General features: G+C 39.6%; 3 protein-coding genes across 5 annotated transcripts in view; 2 read left to right on the forward strand and 1 right to left on the reverse strand.

Moving 5' to 3' along the window:
- The window catches only part of LOC115632082 (lysosome membrane protein 2), a 32,508-nt gene extending 31,588 nt beyond the window's left edge, over positions 1–920 (forward strand). For both annotated transcript variants that reach the window (XM_030529042.1, XM_030529043.1), the window contains one exon: positions 8–920. In XM_030529042.1, coding sequence (XP_030384902.1) covers positions 8–397 — 390 coding nt within the window. In that variant the 3' untranslated portion in view covers positions 398–920. The remainder of the gene's footprint in view (positions 1–7) is intronic.
- Positions 921–5,334: 4,414 nt separating this feature from the next.
- LOC115632784 (LHFPL tetraspan subfamily member 3 protein) lies at positions 5,335–17,303 on the reverse strand. Of its 2 annotated transcripts, none has more exons than XM_030530036.1 (6): positions 17,064–17,303; positions 8,292–8,516; positions 8,085–8,218; positions 7,459–7,585; positions 7,004–7,246; positions 5,335–5,955 (listed from the first exon to the last, which is right to left on the reverse strand). In XM_030530036.1, the coding sequence occupies exons 2-6, from the start codon at positions 8,431–8,433 to the stop codon at positions 5,804–5,806; spliced, it is 798 nt and encodes a 265-aa protein (XP_030385896.1). In that variant the 5' UTR covers positions 8,434–8,516; positions 17,064–17,303; the 3' UTR covers positions 5,335–5,803. The 2 variants fall into 2 exon arrangements, with proteins under 2 accessions (XP_030385896.1, XP_030385895.1); XM_030530035.1 differs by having other exon boundaries at positions 8,292–8,519.
- A 1,241-nt stretch (positions 17,304–18,544) lies between these two features.
- Positions 18,545–19,564, forward strand: LOC115632763 (adenine phosphoribosyltransferase). Its single transcript, XM_030530011.1, has 3 exons — positions 18,545–18,740; positions 18,865–19,102; positions 19,158–19,564. The coding sequence occupies exons 1-3, from the start codon at positions 18,655–18,657 to the stop codon at positions 19,371–19,373; spliced, it is 540 nt and encodes a 179-aa protein (XP_030385871.1). The 5' UTR covers positions 18,545–18,654; the 3' UTR covers positions 19,374–19,564.
- Positions 19,565–20,305: the final 741 nt, after the last annotated feature.

Genomic DNA, 20,305 nt, shown 5'->3' on the forward strand with positions numbered 1-20,305 from the left:
CGAATAGGGCATCTCGGAGCTGACGCCCGCCATCAAGCGTTGGATCTACCTGGCCACTGTCATAGCCCCGAATGCGGTGCCCGTCGGCTCCTACCTGCTGATTGCAGGCGGCGCCTTCGCCATTGTCTTCAGTCTGGTGCGTGCCTACAAGAGCTATATGTTTGCTCGCGATCCGACGCTCGAGATACTGGAGATGGGGCGTCGCTCGCTGCGTCGTGGCAGCAGCTTCGTCGCCCATCAGCAGCACAAGCTGATGCTCCATCATCGGGACAACTACGCCCTGCTCCGCACCATGCCGCATGCGATGAGCGCGTGCATGGGCGAGGCTGATCGGGAGGATGTCCAGCCCATTATAGACAGCAGCCTCAGGGATAATGTGATCAGCATGGAATCATAGTCTTAGTCCAGGCCAGGCCAGGCCAGGCCAGGCCAGCCTCCCCCAAACTCTGCCTGTGTGCCCGTGCGTGAGTCGCTGTGTGTGTGTGTGTGTGCATGTGTTAGTGTGTGTGCATGTTAGTCAAAAGAGATCGAAGAATCGACAAATTGTGGCATATCTAGCGAACAATGTCGCAATCCCAATTACTCGTATATCCCCCCTCCCCCTCATTCCAATATTGAATTCCATTCTTGCGAAATCTTATTTAAGCATATATTACTTTTAAGTCTTGAAACGCCACACATTTCATTTGCCCAAATGGTTTCGATGCTAGTTCTATATTCTTAGCTCTATGTACTATATTTTGTAAATAATTAATGCATTAAACTAATTCACTAGTCATTTTTACAATGTGAAAAATGCGAGTTCGTTTCTAGTTATTCCTAAGTTAGTTAGCCCTCTTTTGTCTCTAAAGAAAAAACAAACGTAACTGTTAATTCATTTACTATATTTAGGCAGAGGATGTACAAAATTCGTTTTCGAAAGCAACAAAAATAAACGAAATTTAAAATCAAAACTATTTTGTTTATAGTATTGTGGTGAAGGCTAAGAAAGGATATAGCCAAATCGGCCTTCCAACTCTTCCACTTGGTGTGAAGACATCTCATTTTTAGAATGGACTACGAGGACTACTGAGAGCTCAGCAAAGCATCACCAGTACACCAGCAGGAGCTGTACCCTTAAAAGGGAGAAAGCGCAACGCCTACTTAGAATACTTAACTATAAAATAAGTAAGATCCCACAAAAGTATTGTAATACTTCATTCATGTAGACGATGTGTTGAAGCTCAGAAAGTTAAGTTCAAATTTATTCTAAAGCCAGGGATATTTCGAAAATATATTTTTATTTACAGCGTAAATTATTGAATACATATTTTCTGAAAGCTTTTAAAATTAAATTATAATTTAAACTGATAAAAGTGCACGACACTGTCCGATCTGTGTAGTTATCGCAGCGAATAGGCCAGCAGATGCCACAGATTTTAACATCATGGGTAATAGTTATTGAAAATTTAAGAGCATACTCTTAGGCGCACGCCAATATCAACATACAGTGAGCTGCGAAAGTATTTTGAAATGTGCATCGACAAACAAAATAATTATATATCTAATACATAGCATTATATTAATACATCTATGCCAGAAGCTAACTAAGGCTGCACTCTCAACTGTTTATGGTGTTTTTCAGCCCGAGAATGAAATGAAATTCGATTCCAATGCAAGCTATTCAAATTTCAGAGAATGAGAAGAATCAGAATCAAATAGAGATGAGCTGAAATTATTGGTTAGATGCTGTGGAAGATGCTCTCAACACTTATCACATACAATATTTCAATTCAATAAAATCTCTACTCCATTTCAAGAATTTTTGTAACTGTAATTGTTTTATGTGTTTTTCTTTTTATATTGGAATTTCTTTGATTTATGTTTCCATGTATTTGAATTGACAGTTCTTAGTCAACAATACATAAATATATCACTCATCATTTTGAGATGCAAGGGGGATTGTTGTGAACTAAGCTTTTGAGCTAATAATATTAATAATGGACTTTTTATATTTGCCGTATTAGCATACTAAGTTCACATTTAATTTATAGTTCAATGGAAGCATATGTGTCTCACTAACTTACTCACGAAGATCTGTTTCATCCTCTACTAGCCTGCTTATTTACAACACCGATCTGATGGACTGCTACGTCGCTCCAGTTTTTCTTAACACTTCCCTATAAATCAAACATTATTTACGACGGCCCTAGGGCTGCTCTGTTTAAAGAAAGGCCTAGCTTTGTTATATCGGAGCTGTCGTGTAGTAAGTTGTGGGAATGAAGAAAAAAGCGAAACTATGGAAAAAATGGCAAGCCAGTCGTTATGTTGAAGCTTTTGATTGACGCACTTTTAACGTTTGAACAACTGCTTGGAGTACATTTCTTCCTTTCCTACTTTTTTTGTGGCAGCAATACACGCACACTCACACACTCACACACATTTATGTGTCATAAATTATGAACAAGTACACACGTTGCTAGTCAGGATAAATAGTGGTGGAGGAATGGAGCTCGAGGATGCTGCAATGCTTTTGTTTCGCAGAAGAAATAAAAAACAGGCACAAGAAATATGACGGGCACCCACTTTTCCTCACTCACTAACTCAAACGTAAGCTTGCCACACACACCCACAACACACACACACATGTGTATAGCAAGGAGGCAGGAATAAAAATGAGAGCGGAAAAAAATGGCAGCCGCTTCGACTATAACAAAAGCATTTTCATTTCATTTCATTTGGCAAAAATGTTTATACAAAACCAATTTTACAATTTTCGATTCAATTTCTGTTGCTGACATTTCACTTAAACGAAAACCTTAAAGGCGCAATTCATTTCCCACCCACTCCTCCACCCCCAGCCACAGCCCTTATGCGCTGGCAGCCCAGAAAAAAACATGCGAAGCATGTAGCGAACTGTTTAAAGGCTAAGCAGGTAGCCAAGTGCGTGGAAACGATTATGTGTGTGTGTGTGTGTGTGTGTGTGTGTGTGTGTGTGAGATCGGGGAATACAGTCGTAAGTGGCATTATAATATCCGCGCAATCTACAACTAATGGCTGCCATTTGTGGCCGTCCTAATTGGGCGCCAGAAATTCGTCATGAAAGCAAAAACTTTCCAGCCCCCAAACATTTGACTGCCACTCGGAAATGCATAAAAAGCCAAGTGCGAAACTAATAAGTCGGCCCATATACCCATATACTATATGTAGCCATAGTGCCGTATTGGCAGCACATGTTGCCAAACAGCCATCAATGCATGCATCCACACACAACAATAGCATCATGGACAGGGGCGTAGTCCAGACCTAGTGGGGGGACGACTATTTTCAAACTGATGCTCTTTTCACACCTCTCCAGAAACGAACCTTCAATACTAAACAGAATATATTGATTAGAGGACTGCATGGGAAAAGGGCTGCCCAATAGCTGGCCCAGCGATAGAAGTCAGTTTTAGACGCCTTTTTGATTTTGGTGATATCGATGGGTTTGTATTAAGGGAGTCGCTAATATATTCAACTGATCTTTTAAGAGTGTATTTTTCAAACTACGTTTCCAACCTATTAATCCTCTGATTTATTTTTGTTGTCTGTTTTTACTAGACTGCCCGCAAGCCTTAGCTAAGGTAGAAGATTAAATCAACAGTAATGTCCAACTGAGTCCAACCATTAATACGAAGGGAAAAGAAAGAATTCTCTCTCTCTCTCTGTCTCCACAGTCATTTCCGATCCACAGTAAAGAACTGTTGACTACGAGGAGAAAATTCGAGGATCAGCTCAGTTCAGGCCATGCATAGAAAATCTGTGTCTTCCATATCCCAGATCCCATAAAACCATAATAAATAGTTGGATAAATCCAAACATATGCGCAGGATATGACAATGATTACCAAATTCCTTACAAAACGGAACCTAATAGTCCAAATACGTAATCCAATAAATCCAAATAGCACCAAAAACTATATTAAGGACATTTTTCAGCATACATGCCGGCATCAATGTGCAAATCAGAAAGGAAATTTTGCCTAACTTATTTGTTGATCAACTACTACTAATTAACAAAAATCTTAACACAAATACATGATTCTTTCTAATCCAAAAGACTTTGAATGCATCGATGCATTTGATATCAATAATTTAGAACATAAATATACAAGAATGGAATGCAGAGCAGAGTCGGGGAAAAAACCCGAAAATAAGCAATGTTGAGGGGAATATGCATACCAAGTTTTGTTATCCTAGCTCTGATACTTTTTGAGATACTTGCGTTCATACAGACGAACGCAAATAAGTAAGTGAAGTAATGTCGACCCCCTTTGCAACGCCTCTGCACCCACACAGACACACACATATACATTTACGATTATTTAGGCATAGCAGGAAGAAAGCGAGAGAGAGAGAGAGAGAGCATGACTATCAAAGCCGAAGGACAGGAAAAGTTAAAAATTCGTTTATGGCTCGCCATAAAATCGAATAAAAACAATTGGCACATCAAAATCGCTGCAATGTGCCGCAAGAGATCTTCATTGTGATTTTGCCTATATAGTCCGACATGTACACAGATTAGGGTGGTGCCGGGGGTTGCGGGTTGGGGGCTGGGGGCTGAGGTTGCGGCATCAAAATAATATAAAACAACAGCGAACGTGGCGAGGCCGTAGACAACGCTCGCACGCAATTGGAAAACTGCCTTGGTTGGCCATATGTTGCAGGCCGGCTTTCAGGGCGAGCGAGCGGGCGGGTGGTCGCTTAAGGGGGCGGGAACGTAGAAGTAAATAAAAAGTACTGTGGGGGTGGATTTTTCGATATGCGCGTCCGCCTTCGCTGCTTGGCGACAGCTTGTTGGCCACTTAGGCCGCATTTGTGAGCGTTGATGGAATTGCTTATGAATTATACAAGAATATTAAAACGTAGCCCGGTAGCGCACCAACTACCCCCCCCCCCCACACCACCACACCCCACAATAAGTATTTTTCTATTTGACATGGCGCCGAATATTTCAATTCAGGCAAAAAGTTTGCGCGCCTGTAAATACTTTATTGGAAAAGTATGTGCCAAATGGTTATGGGCCTCGAGAGAGTAGCGACGCAGCGGCGGCGGCAAAAACAAATTGGGCGCTAAGTTGGTTGTTATTGGGTTTTATGCGCCATTCTGGGGGCACGATTTGACTTTTGTTTGTCCAACTGCACAGCAGAAGAGTGGCCGCCCATCGATTGCCGTTCCAGATGCTGATGCTGATGATGATGATGATGAGGGGATAATTGCCTCCTCTGCGGTTTCAATGAAATACGCATGAAATTGTTTTTACGCTTAATATTTGTACATGATTATTAGTTTTATTTTTGATTTTGATTTAGGATTGTTGGGAATGTATATATAGAATAGTATATTTTACAGACGCTACTAAAATATTTAGGCACAGCTATACAACAACACACACAAGCGTTTAATTAGTCAAGACTTAACAATTAATTTAGCATTCAGTCGAAATACATGCACACACACTCACACACACCAAAACACACATACACACACACACACACACACACACACACGCACGCACACACAGATGCACCCACACACAATGCGGACAATGCGGTTTTTTCGAATTTTGAAAACAACCGCCAGCCAGTTGCAGTTTGGCAAGCTCTGTACAGTTGGAGTGCCACTGTGCGCCGCGTTCATGTGTTCGTGCCGCTGGTTGATGTACGCGCTAAGCGTGCGATTCAGCGAAACTGTTTGCTGCTCGCGTCTGTGTGTGTGTGTGTGCGTGCGTGTGCATGCGTGCGTGTGTGTGTGTGTTAATTCTTGATTCCTATTCCAGCCGACTCTCAATGATAGCGCGAGAATTGTGATATGGTGTCCTCATTGGGTGGCGCCACCAGCAGTATGGGCTGCAGGTTCAGTCCCGTTATGTGCGGCTGCGACTTTCGCGAGCCCGCCAAGCTGATCGCATCCGTCAGATACGCGTTGTTTATTTCGCCTACAAAGAGGAAAAACACAAACAAAACTGATCAAATAATCTTACAAAATAATATATATTTTTAAATAAAGAATGATGAAATGTTTAATTACTCTACTAATCAGATAAAACAACCTATATAAGCTCGATATAAACAAATTTGCAATGAGCAAGGCTTATAAACAAGTGCTCACAAATAAATAAATAATGTTACACATATATATGTACATATACAACTAATTCTGTTTTTACACGGTAGATTGGTGCCAGAAACAGCCGTGTAAAAAAAGACAAAAATAGGTGAGTGGTTCCTTACCTCTAAAGAAATATACATAGTATATGCAATTGTTAATTTTCAAACCGTGTAAAAAGAGACCGTGTAAAACCAGAATTAGGTGTACTGTACGAATCTGTACGAGAATGTTAGTTTGTGAAGTGATTTCCACATTATTTTTATCAAATTATCATTTTTGTTGTATTACTTATTAGATATCTTTGTTGAATATATAATATTATAATATAATATAAATCATAGTCTTGTAATCTGTATCGCCAGCAAAATTTGTCGATTTATTGAATAAAATAAAATATATACGGGCATACACATATAATATTTCGTATCAAATAAATTTAGCTTATCAATTATTATTATTTTACATAATTTGCCTTAAAAGCAGACGAAAATTGAATCTCAAGTGTTTGATGTGAGAAGTGCAGGGGAGAGTTGAAATAATTAGCTATTTTATTTATTTATTATTTCGTAGTGCGACAAGAAAAATTCTTATACAACTTTCTTTTTTCTTAAACTTTTTTAAACATTAAAGTTTAGTTTAATGGATTTTTCTGTAAGCATTTGTCGCGCATTTTATATTCTTAGTTACATACTTTTAAGAACAAATTTAATTTTTCCATTATTTACAAAATTGAAACTTCTTTTAAATTCTTGTTTATAATGGCTTTTAGACTTAATTGCAGCTTTGCCTTCTTTTCGTCTTTATCAAAGTTTTATTTAAATTCCGCAGTCTCAAGAGTATTATATAAATTAAATTAAAATGTCATTCGAACTCACCTTTGTAGAGCGAATTCTGATAGATTGGATCGGGCTGGAGGCGCACATGTCGCGTGGCCAGAATGAAGGCCAAGGTGGCCAAAACAACGCCGTCGATGCAGCCAATAATGGCCAGCGGATAGGCCCAACGTATGCTGCAGAGCCCCAGCTCGAAACGATTCGCTTCCGGTCCGCAAATCTTGCGGAAATCATCCGAATTCCAGCCAAAGGGAAAGGCGGCACAGGCCACAATCATGCAAAGAGCTGCCGGGTGCAGGCAGGTGACGGACAAAAAATCAATAAATAAACAGTCTCAAATATTTGAGGGTACGTGACTAAAGCGAAAACTTAGATTGCTCGATTGTCTTGGCACGTGCTAAAGAGCCAAAGTCGGCCGTCGATAATAGCTAGAGATTCTGTAATTCTATCAGACTTCCGCAGTGCCGGGAATGGGGAATAGAGCTCGAGACACCTACCCGATATGATTTGCATCCAACCGCAGATACTGAAGACGCGCGTCGACTTCATGAACAGCAAACAGACCAAGAAGAATATTGTCAGCAAGGCCAAGGCGACGGCGGCGATCATGAAGAATGTGGCCAACTGAAAGAGCACAAATAAATAGTTGAAACGAGTGGAACGAAGAGCTCGTGTCAGCCCGACTCTGGAATACTCTAAGCCCACTACAATCGTTTGATGTAAATAAGCTTTGACAGCTACTATATCACTTAGATTGTTGACCGATTCTTAAGAAAACTTCTGCCTATGGTGAACATGATTATAAATTAAAAATATGAAATGAATAATGAAACTTTACAGACATTACACAAAACTCTTAAAAGAGATTCTTCTACACATCTAAGACAGCTTTATAACATAATGTGGCTATATGCGACGTATATTAAATTTTGCTCTGCTTATGGATAAGGCAAGTGTGGGCCGACTTATCGTGGTTCATACAGACGGACACTTCTCCATCGATTCGTCTGCTCATGCTTTAACTTTCTAATATACGCTTTCTAGTATACGCTTCAAACTTTCGGGTGCAGGGTATAGAGGCATAAGCAGATCTGCCACAGAACAAAGCGACTCTTGGACTCACCTGAAACGAAAACGTCGGCACCGCAACTATGCTCTCCCAGTTTCGCCGACAGCTGTCAAAGATCTCGTCGCGCTGGCACAGCTGCCAGAGCCCCAGACGACCTGCACTGTCCCCATCCGGATCGCCAATCCACTCTGGAGGGGGGATAGCATTCGAAGTAGAAGTACACACAATAGACATTGTCTAGATACTCGTACTCGTACATACCTGGCGTCACAAACGCAACGATGCCGATGATGGCATAGCAAATGGTGAAGATGGCCCACAAGACGCCTATCGCCTTCGAGTTGCGTATATACTTCGAGGCATATAGATGGGTTGTGTCGACGTACTCGATTTTCGTGCCCATTTTCCAGCTGCTTTGTTTTCCAGGGGCACGGGTGTGGAGGGACAGTCGGGGGGGCACTCAGTTCACCTTTTGTTTATGCGCGACTGCTGAAAGAAGTTAAGCGAAGTCAAACGTGTATACAAGTACTCGTCTAAAGTTAACAACGATGTCGAGTAATGTTTGTAAATGACTTGCGTTTGTCTCTTCCTCCACCCAACAGCAGTGGAGCAGCAATAAGTCGCATTGTGTGTATTCTTCATTTTCAGTTAAGCTTATTAAATTGGCCAGCTTTTAGTTTGATGACCTCGTTATACACCAGAGTTGGGGAAAAGAAACGGTTATGGACTCAAATCACAATTGGCTGGCTAGCAAATCTGCCTTCATGCCGCATTTATTTAAACAAATAAACTCGAAGAAAAAGCTGACAAATGGGGTCAACTATTTGAGCAAATTAACAGTCATTTGATGCGCGATTCACAAAAGAAAAACCCAAGTCGAATTAAGGTACTTTGCCAAAAAAAGTCCAGCACGAGCATATAATCTATTACAGATTATATATCAATCGTGTGCCGAACATTTTATGGCTTCTCAGTTCTACTATATAATTATTTATGTAGCAGGTAGACAGGAAAAAATACACAGTCCTCCTATACTCGTAGAGAGAAAGAAAATGCGTTCGTCATGCAACTGGATTTCTTTTCAAAAAAACGAAGAAGTCTTTCATCACCCATATATATATAATATTATCCTCAGATCCACTGCTAGACAATAGAAGGAAACCCATTCCAGCAGAAGTCATTACTCTTCTAAACACTCCCATTCAAAAGAAACTTAAGCTGCTTCTAATGGCGCGGAATATCTTTTTTGAAGGTACTGCGATCCTTTGGGAACATGAAGAGGATATGAAATCTCACACTAGCTTAATAAATTTCAGTTCGTTCAATTTGTAATCCTTGTAGCAATTTTTAGATGTGAGCAACCATATTCGAAAGTGGCAGCTGTTTAAGAAATACAACAACCTTTAACAACAATTTTGTTGAAACAAAAATTAAAAACAGTTGCACTGAGATTTTCATCAACAATTCCGATTATCATCCACTTATAGGGGTTTTTTTTCGGTTGTCATCATATCATGGCCATCAAAAGCTTAATTTTCGAATCATAATACAATTTAATCATACACAACTCTACTTCCCTTCACCTCAATCAGTAACAACAACAACAACAACAACAGCAACAGCAAGAGGCACTTTTAATAAACATGTGCAATCATAAAGCTTATGTAAATCACGAAGATAATTTCCACAATGTTGCTTAATTTTCACCGCCAATTCTACGATCGATCAGAAAGTCGGAGAAAGAAACACATGTCTGGATGTCTGGAGAAATGAAAAAGCAAAAGCAAAACATTATGCAAAAAATATTGAAAACAACAACAACAACCGACAGCAGACAAGTCCGAGCCCCAAGCCCCAAGCCCCAAAGCTGTCCATCTAATTTTAGCCGTGATTCATGGCAAAGAGTTGCGAATAGCCAAATAGCCAACTAGCCAAATGGCCAAGTGGTCGCAAAGCCAATTGGCCGGCTCGCTCGTTTGGCTGAGTTATCAATAAACTTGTTTCCATTTTCGAAAATGGTTTTGAAAGTGTGGAAAAAACACAAAGAAACAGCAGCACGCTGGAGTCGTAATTAATGCCCCGAAAAAATAATGGAGTTAATGGAGAGATAAAAAATGCAAGTGAGTTGAGTTTTGTGCATTGTCTTCGGCTTATTTCACAGCATTCGTTGCGTATGCGTAATGTGTGTGTTTCCCGCCCCCCCCCCTTCCGGAAAAGAAAGCCCCCCACAACTGTAGGACGGGCTATAATTTAAATAAATAAATACGAGTGTGAGAAAAGCGACAACAATACACTCACAACAACAACAACAACAATAACAATGCCAAACGAGCTGCACTTTTCGCCTAACGTTGGAAGAATAAACAAAAAAACAGAAATTGAAACAATCACAATCCAAATGAGCTCGGCTTAAGCATTTCAAAGAATTGTGGCCGGCAGCTGCCACAAGTGCTCGCCTATAAACATTAATAATATCCATCAGTTTTGTAGAGAAGTGGACCGCATTCCAAACCCGTTTCCATGCAGAGGCAGAGGCAGAGGCAAAGGCAAAAAGCCAAAAGGCAAAGCAAATTATCGCCACAATGCTAATAAGTTGAATGAATAGAGCGAGCACGACCAGAATCGCCGCCTAACCCATTAACATATAAATATTTTTTGGTATTGTAACAACTCATTGAAAGTTGTGGCCACTTGTGCCCGAAAGCAGTTGTTTCCATCAATACCTGTCCCATAACAATGAAAAGCTTGCGAGAAAATTGCACGCTCCAGCACAGACGCTTGTGACTCACCTACACTTGGTCTACTCGTACTGCTAGACGCCAAGGCACAGTGGTTACAAAGCTATTTTAAATGCTACTAGTTTTTACTGGCAAAAACGAACCATTTAGCTGCTTCTCGTTAGAGAATTTGAAATACACCTAGCCCTCCTTAAAGGGAAAATCAGTCTAGTGCGATCATAAATTTACTCCCTTCCCCCTTTTACGAGCAATAGGCTGAAAGCCTCGTTCTACACGGCAGAAGTTGACAAATATTTTAGAAAGAAGATATATATTATTTGCACTTACAAAACATACTGCTACTCCGATATTTATTTCTGACACATATCTGTCAATATCATAAGCAAAAAACATAACATAACATTAAAACATACGGGATATGCATTCAGTAAATATAATTACAATAATTTTTTAAAGAAGAAGACTCGATTTCGCCAGAAATGTATTTCTGTATAAAAACAACACCTAATGAGATCCGGCGATTAGCACGTGATCGAAGACCTAACAATTGCAGCCTGTGAGAATAAGGTAATAGAGGGTCAGAGGGTCTACTCCACCCAAGACCACGAAAGGCAAACAAAAGAAATTGCCTTGGAACAGATTCAATGCGATCTTTATGAATGGCATTACAACAATATTTAAGTAATATGAAACGAAGTGAGGCTTGCATCGGTGGAACGTCATTAGCTTACATTTATCAAAATTTGGGTTCAACAGATTCCGGGAACACCACAATCCTACTACAACGATATCGAGCGCTCTATACTCACTATTTCGGATACAACTTAAACGGACTAAGTACATCGATGTAATCAGTGCTGCGAAATATCCTATTGCCTTCAACTTTTATTTTATCTCCAAGAGAGTTCCTCATAAGGTGCTTAGCCAATATCTCTTAAAAGCCAATAAACAATCTTTTGCAAGAAAGAAGACCCCCACAAACAAACGAAGAATGCTTAGCACGAAAATTCATTAAATGATATGCCTATTGGATCTTGAAATTTATATTAAGCTGCCTTAACATTGTTCACGTTTACAAATATTTGTCTTCTTGATAAGCTGAAACTGTTTATGAGAAATGTAGAACAGTACGAATAACTTTTTGTTCATTTTGAAAATTTAAGCATTAAAACTTTGTTGGTGGAATTGTGAAAACAGAGAAACATAACCCCATATTTTGTATATAGTTTATGAGTTATTTAACACAAATTCGCTTAACACGAGTTTTTCTAGAAACCCCATGTTTAAACATAAATTTCCTTCAAGAAATTGATTTGAGATCCATGTACTAATATTTTTGTTGGAAGTCGGCTCTGCCTGTAAAGTGCAGCCAACGCGTAATCTTTGATTCTGAATCTCAGTCTGTGCTCAAATTATTTTGTAACCTCAACTGCCGGAAACTACATTTCTCGAAGCTTAGCCAAGATGCGAGCCACTGTGCATTCAGGCTGCTGTAGGCTCTATTATTAGCTGCTGAAAAGCTGAAAGCCGAAATGGGTGTGCATAGGAGTTTAAATGAAATCACAGTGGGCCCACAGTTTTGGCCAAAGTCTGACACTCGAAGCTAGACTCAGAGCCAGAGCCAGACCCCGACGCAGACAAACCGCAGACAATAATAATTTCCTACGACTGGCGTGTAATTTCAGTTCAGAAAACTGGACACAGCGCCGGTATTGGATGTTGCGACTGCAATTGCAGTCAGAGACTGGTTCGAGCTCTGAGACCAGAGACCGGAGACCGGAGACTGAGCCTGAGACTGAGACTGACTCTGCGACTGCAAATGGGGAGTGTTGTGAACAATAATTTCACTCGACTGTCGACAATTCTTGCATCGATCATGCATTGCTGGCGCTGCCTTTTGAAAACATGTTCGCGCCTTCCTCGCAGCTTCTTTCAAAAGAAAGTAACTGCCGGCCAGTCCCAGTCCCAGCTCCCCAGCCCCCCATCTCCCCAGTCCCGCCTCGGTCTTGGCCGCACTTCAAGTTGAATTATGACGCAGCATAAACGATGTCTGCGCCAAGTACGGACATCAGACGGCGGACAGCGGACAGCAGACATACCAACCTACAGATGTACACAGATACCTACAATACACGTATACAAGTACGTATACGAATATATGGGTATGTACATCCGCTGCGGCGTTTCTCTGCCAGACAAATAAAAGCTGAAACTTAATTTAACATCAATAGCCCCCAACACAAAAACCAAATGGGGAAAAAGGGAAGGCAAGCAGAAGTACTCGCAAGACCCACAAATGCTGCTGGCGTAGCGAAAAAGCACATGAAAAGCGCTTGGAATGGCACTTTTTAAAACGCTTGCATGTGTGCCCAAAAATAAGGTCAGTTGGGTAATTCGAGAGACCGAGGGGGAGGCAACAAGTCAGAGCTGTTACCTTAAACGTGGCCAGCATTGGGCAATACGGGTTTGCCCAAAAGTTGCCACAATTAGCGAATTTGGATCGCATTTGGATCGCTGTTGCAAGCATTTCGACAATTGCAGTGCGAAATTGTGAAGTAGAGTATAGCTAGCAGAGTTTTAGGGAACAAAGCCACCAAAGTATGGGAGATGTAAGAATTATGAGAATACTCTATGTTTTAGGAATCTAAATAACTTCCCAGCAGCCTAAAAGCCTCCTCATCAACTGATATGGCAATTGTCAGTATTGCACTTATAAAGTTAGTTCAAAGCTGTAGTGTATGCTTCAATATCCGCATTAAAGTCTTGTATCTATAGTTTCCCAAACCTCTCACAAACAATACGGTATGGAAAGTGTAACTCTATATCTAACGAATGCCAATATTTGATACTGTAGCTAAGCTATCGATTTCGAACTACAATCGTTTCACTCACTCATGCAAGAAGCCCAAGCCAAATGAAACTTAGTTATAAGACTTGACTAAAGAAGATCTTAGAAGATCATCAAATAATAATGGTGGTACAGATACTTATATAATAACTGAGAAACAACTTTAATGGTTTCACTCAAAGTTTGATATGAAAGTTTGCTTATTAGCATTTATATAAGCCCCATTGCATATTTCTATTTGCTAAAAGAGTTGATTTAATAGAAAAGTTTCCGTAAAACTGAGAAAAAGTGTTTAAATATTATTCGTATTTCGTAAGATATTTTTTCCCTTTAAATGTGAACTTGTTCGAGCTTGAAAGCAACCTAAGTGCTTGCCTCTCTGATCATTCAGTTCTCATACAAAAATTTGCATTTCAAATTTGTGTTAAACAAGGCATGGGTTTTATAAAAATTAAATTGATCAAATTTAAATGCTGCTTATTGTCCTGCCTGAACAATCAGTGTTCCGAACAACTTGTGCGGATTCAATGTTCATATATTTTATATGTGGCATAATTATTTCATCCATAAATAAAATTACTTGTAAAAAGTGATGAATTATTCCAAAATCCTGTTGCAAGAAAGGTAATAACAATAAATTGTTCATAAATAATACAACTGTTTTTACAATTGTTTTTGATTTGTCAAATTTCAATTGGCAATTATTTGCCTGTCTGACCAAAGAGTAGTTGATTGGCAAACTTTTCCCACATACTAAAGTACCAGCTGCGAGCATACGGATGCATTTAGCTGCAGCACCTCACCAGACTTGGCTTTCTTTTCAAACAATTTGCGTGGCAACTGCAAACTCGCCACTGCCGCGCAAAATGCGTTTGCTCATCAACACCATCATCTCAACTCATCTTCATCTCCATCATCTCCATCATCCTCATCATCCTCATCATCTCCATAAACAACACCATCATCATCGCCATAAACCACACCAACATCAGCCTCCTCTCCGTGATCGTCGTAATGACCATTGAAATCGTTTGAGTCTTGCTTCTTGGGCCTCGAGCGTCACTTAATGACTTTCTACTTTATCTTTAAATAGAAACAACAGCAACAACAACAGCACAAATTTCACATTAGGCATAACTAGCTGCCACTCACATGTGGCAATTACTAAGCCCTCCCCCTCCGCGTCATCCCCCCTCCCGCTAAGTTGCCACCCAAGGTGCGCTTTTCCAATGGCCGGCAATGCAATTCATTTTCCGCCTTAATGAAAATTCTCCGTCTATCTGGCTGTGTGTCTGTGCGTCTGTTTGTTGGCATTTTCTCAGCTAATGCGGCTTAATTATTTTTAAATGAGAAAAACTTTTCCCGCTGCTGAACAGGCGAGTGTGTCTTTTCCGCATATCTATCTAATTGTTGTTGTTATTTCTTTTTATGGCTACTTGTTACACTTTTCTGCTGTTGTTTCGTTTTGGTAACCAACTAAGTGGAACCTCAAAAAAAATATATAAACAAGTTGGGACACATGTAAAGGGGTTGCCCGCTTATTGTTGTTGCTGTTGTTGTTGTTGTTGCTCACTTTATTAGCGACTGTTTTGGCCAAGCAAGCAACCATTAACAAACGAGTTCCCCCTTTTGAGCAAAATAAAAGCCACATTTAAGAATTATGCGGAAATGTTTTACGTCTCCCTTCTTCTTCTTTTTATAGCTGACGATTTCTTTTTTAACATATGGCAGACAGGCATCTGGTCAGCTATTGACACACTCTTTCAAGCCAAACATCAGTCACCACCAACTCTGAATTCCACTACAACTACAACTTGAGTTCCCCCAACAATTCTCCGAGAATGTGGGAGCGTTTGTTTTGCTTGCGAAAAGCACAAAGCAAGCCCAGAAACGAGACTTCGCCTTCCACTTCGACTCGCTCTCTTCGCAGCTCTTGACTGGCAAGGTCCGCTCCCTCTCCTTTGGCTTCTTTGCCAGCTTCGGTTGTCGTTGTTTTTATTAGATCACGATTTTTATGTTCGCAAACATTCGCGCATTCCAAAAAACCAAATACAGCGAAAACAGAAACAGAAACAACAACAAGTCCCAGCAAACTAGCTAGCTATCTACAACAACAACAACAACAATGTGCTATATATAATAGTAACTCACCGAGATTCTTCAGCATTGGTACCTTCAGAACACAGGAGCGGACTAGCTGGGCGCCTAATTACCTAACTGAAGCGTGAGCATTTGTATTCCAGACTGTGCTCCAATTAAAAAATTTACTTGAATCTTATGAGATCCTATGAGCAAAGTTTTATATCATTCATCCACATTAAATAATATATTACACTAGTTCTTAAGCCTACAAGATATTCAGTAGTCCACTTGAGCGTTACACAGAATGCTAAAAAAAGGTGTGACAAGGTTTAAAGAAATTGCGAAAATTCCGGCAATGGTGTTTGTTGAATGGCTTTACTTTACGAACGTATTCGATATTTGTTGCAATATCTGCTAGTCTTTCGTCAATTGAAGAGGGATTCGGAATTGTTTTGCAACATTAAACAAACATCTCGGATCTTCGAAGCAATCTTCTGAAGCATGCAAAACGACAATTATTCTGACAAGCCTGCATTTTAAAGAACTGTAAATAACTAAAATGCAACACCTTTTTCGCCATTGATGGATCCTATCTACCAATCATTCACTCACTGAATTAGCATCTCATTTCATTTAACATTCTATATTTGCAATATTTTATGGCCACCTCCCTTGGTTCTATGAACTTAAATATTAATAGATTTCTAATAAAATTGATCATCAATGGCATATTAGCCAAGACCTAACCACAAATCAATTCTGATACATAGCCCTCATTTAAGAACTTTGGGGCGCCACTACGTTGCAATTTCTGCACTGCAAGCAGCAAGGCGGTAAAGTTAAATGAGAAGCTCGTTCGCCTTAAAAAATATATGGAAAAAAAACTGTGCCTCTTTCTGGTTTTTCACGTTGCTAGTTGTTGTTGTTGTTGCTTTTGCTGCTGCTGCGGCGGTTGCAGTTTTTTTTTTTTTTTGCTTTTCAATACGCACGTCTTCAGCAACATGCGCGCTAAAAGCAACATTTGGGTTGCCAGTGCGAGAGTGTGTGTGTGTGTGTGTGTGTGTGTGTGTATGTGTGTGTGAATGTATGGGCATTGCAGCTTGCAATATTGTTGCACTTGCTCTTGCTGTTGTTGTTGGTGTGTTTTTGTTTATGTTGCTGTTGTAGGTTTTTCCTTCAAACAAATTCACGTTTTAACGAGTACGAACGATGTTGCATGAACTTTGTGGCTCGTTTGTGGCTTGAGTTTCTGTTGCTGCAACACACTTTTAATGTCAAAAATCGTTGTTGCTGACATTTACTTTTTGCCACTGTTAAGACCGTTAAAAATTAATTTCAAAAAGCAACTTTTTTTATTGGCCTTACTTAATTCTCGCTTGTGTTTGAAAACTCGTTTTTGGATCGCCGCCGCTCATCGGTTTCGTATTTCACGTTTTGTTAATAAATATTTATGACCGTCTATTTATTACAATATTTATTTCTATTGTTCTACGTGCTGCCTTTTTGTTTTGGCAAATATGGTTTCTTCCTCTTCTTCTTCGGCGCCACTGCAGGCTACCCACGAAAATACTGTTTTATGTCGCCCGCTTTCAAAAACCGCAACGAACCGCAATGATCGAGGCTTGAAACCGTACTGCTTTGCTTGGGTCGCGCTTCGCATTGGAAGAGTTCGAGCAGCAGAAACACGCACAGAGAGAGAGAGAGAGAGAGAGAGAGAGTCCATACTCACCTGCTGGTAAGTGATAGGTGAGTGCGGAGTAACTGTGCATGTGTGTGGGAATATTTGGCGCGCCATGGATAAATGAGACAAAATCGCTTAAATTTCTTGGCAATTATTTTGTTTACATCCATGAGATGCAACTGAGGCCGATTTAACAGTTACGTGCGCAATTTTTTCTTTGATAATTTTCCAAACCCACATTTTGTTTCTCATTCACAAGACTTTGCAGGCTATCTACCTGCGTGCTTGGAACGCAGGACAACACAAAGGCTCCTCAAAAACCACTCAACTGCATGCTGGAAGGCATGTGGGAAAAATATGTTTATTTGTGTAAGATGTTGTTTCAGAGAGAAGCGCAAAAATAGAAAAATTGCAGAAGATCGCGTCTCGTATGGGTATTTGAATTGAAATTAATGAACAAACATGTATATTAGTTGACTAGAAATTGTCAAACTAGACTAGCTGCATTATACAAAAAGAAACTTCACTTCTTACTCCTCTTAAGCCGATTTTTAGAATCCTCCAGAAAACAAAGACAAACAAAACCATTCCCTGCATTAATGGTCTAGGACATGTCTCATTGAATTACTGAGATGACCTCCGGTTCATCAAATTCAAAGGAAGACATCAAAAAACAAAAAATTAGAAGTTCTGCTAAAATTGCCTTATCTCATACGCATACCATAAATAAATTTTTCCATCTTTGTTTATCTATTAATTTACAATATTTAAGTTATTCATTTAATATGCATTCGAATTTAATTTTCTTATATTTAAAAACAGAATTAAAGTAAAATTCCCTAAATTATTTATTTATTTATTTTTTTTTTTTAAATTGTGAAAAAAATTGCCTAATATATTTTGGTTGATTTAATCAAAAAACAAAACAAGATTTTTCTTAAATATTGTTAAATTTTTGTTTGTTTTAAAATTTATAACATTATAAGTATTTATAGGAAAGCATTTTATGGCACTTGTGACATTTCAAAAATGGCGCCACAGCTGACTCGCTCACGCAGCAAGTGCCAGCTCTAGCTTAGCCGGCGCAACCACCGCAACCACTGACTAACAGCTGGGCCATCAGCTGGCAGTGCGCAACAGCCACGAACACTCGCATTTCGCAGCGCTGGCTGGCATAACCAATTTTAAAATTTGATAGCTGAATTTATAAATAAACAAATTATTATTTTCCTATCTCTGCAAAGTACAAACTTGAGTTAAGTCCCACCGGATAAGATGAGCAGTGCGGAGGAGCAATTGGAATATGTGAAGTCGCACATTAGCACGTATCCCGACTTTCCGAAAAAGGGCATTATATTCCGGTGAGTTGAGGGCCCATTAAGGGTCGCTTATCGGCAACTCAATGAACAAGCTATTAGGTTTATTTGACATGAAGCTATATAAGCGTCTTATCTGTGCATTATATTGGTGTATTGCGCTTATCAGCGACATATTTGGCGCGTTAACGGATGGAAAAGCGTGTCGCTATTTGCGGGACCTGCTCGTCCAACATATACGATCCCAGCATCCAGATGTCGAGCTGATTGTGGGTCTAGACTCGCGCGGATTCCTCCTAAATCTGCTGCTGGCCACCGAACTGGGCATCGGCTGTGCGCCCATTCGAAAGAAGGGAAAGCTGGCGGGGGAGCTGGTGGGCGTGGAATACAAACTGGAATATGGCAGCGTGAGTGTTTCAATACTGATAGATATAGAAACTATATAGAGACTTATCTTTGCAGGACATTTTCGAGATGCAACGGTCGGCCATCAAGCCCGGCCAAAAGGTAATTATTGTCGACGACTTGCTGGCCACCGGCGGATCTCTAGCCGCAGCCACTCAACTGGTGCGGAAACTGGGGGGCGTTATACTCGAGAGTGTTGTCGTCATTGAGCTTCAGGAGCTGCAGGGTCGCCAGAAACTGGACTGCAATGTACATTCCTTAATACAATATTAGCATGCATGCAAGCGAGTTTCCATCCGTGGCATTTAACAGTGAACTTTTATATGCAATAGTTAGGAGAAATACTTCAAATTATACAAATGTTTTAAACAAAAACTGGATCTTCAATGCAAAATATATTCGTAATGGTTGTCGTAACTAACTTTGAGGAAATAAATAACAAAATATTCTCATACACACTTAAACTCCAGTCATAATATTTTTTAAAAATTAATATAAGCTATTTAATTTTGAAACGAGTCTGGCTGGTACACTCTTGAATAGTCCGTATCCTCATTTTTTCCATTCGACTAAAATAAACTTAGTTATGGCATTTGATAAAAAATTTTTGATAAAAAAAAACAACTCATAAATTCCAAAATTATAACCGTTTTTGGTCTTATGAACCGATTGTTGCTATGGCAACTATATGATATTGATTTTGATGAACATTCAGTTAAAAAGTTATCCAACTAAGAATGATTTATCAACCTGGCAGCTATATAATATAAAAAGGCTATATAGGATTGCAATACATATTTTCTCGCTTCGTACCATTATACATATGGTACAATTGCTTTCTGTCCATGAAATATCTGTACGCGAAATTGGTCTGTTTTTTAGAACAAAGAAAAACAAACATTAATAGTTCAACTAATAATACATAGCAGTAATTGCCAAATTTACCAATTATCTGAAATTAATGAAACCAGCTATGTGGAAATTATCAGACTTTAAACAAATTACAATGTTTATAGCATTTTTCAACATGAAAAAAATGTTGTTTATACATTGCGATTAAGTTAGCTACCCTTTAAAGTTCATTCTTTGAAAAACAAACATGGCATTTGGGTCTCGGAGTTCCTGAATTTTTAAAATAATAATTACTCTAGTAAGGGAATTTAATGCAGTTCGAAAAAATTCCTCCAACGCTTTGGTAAATGTAT

Source organism: Scaptodrosophila lebanonensis, unplaced genomic scaffold (genome assembly GCF_003285725.1).
Source record: "Scaptodrosophila lebanonensis strain 11010-0011.00,11010-0021.00 unplaced genomic scaffold, SlebRS2 tig00001415-arrow-pilon, whole genome shotgun sequence".
Classification (NCBI taxonomy): Eukaryota; Metazoa; Arthropoda; class Insecta; order Diptera; family Drosophilidae; genus Scaptodrosophila; species Scaptodrosophila lebanonensis.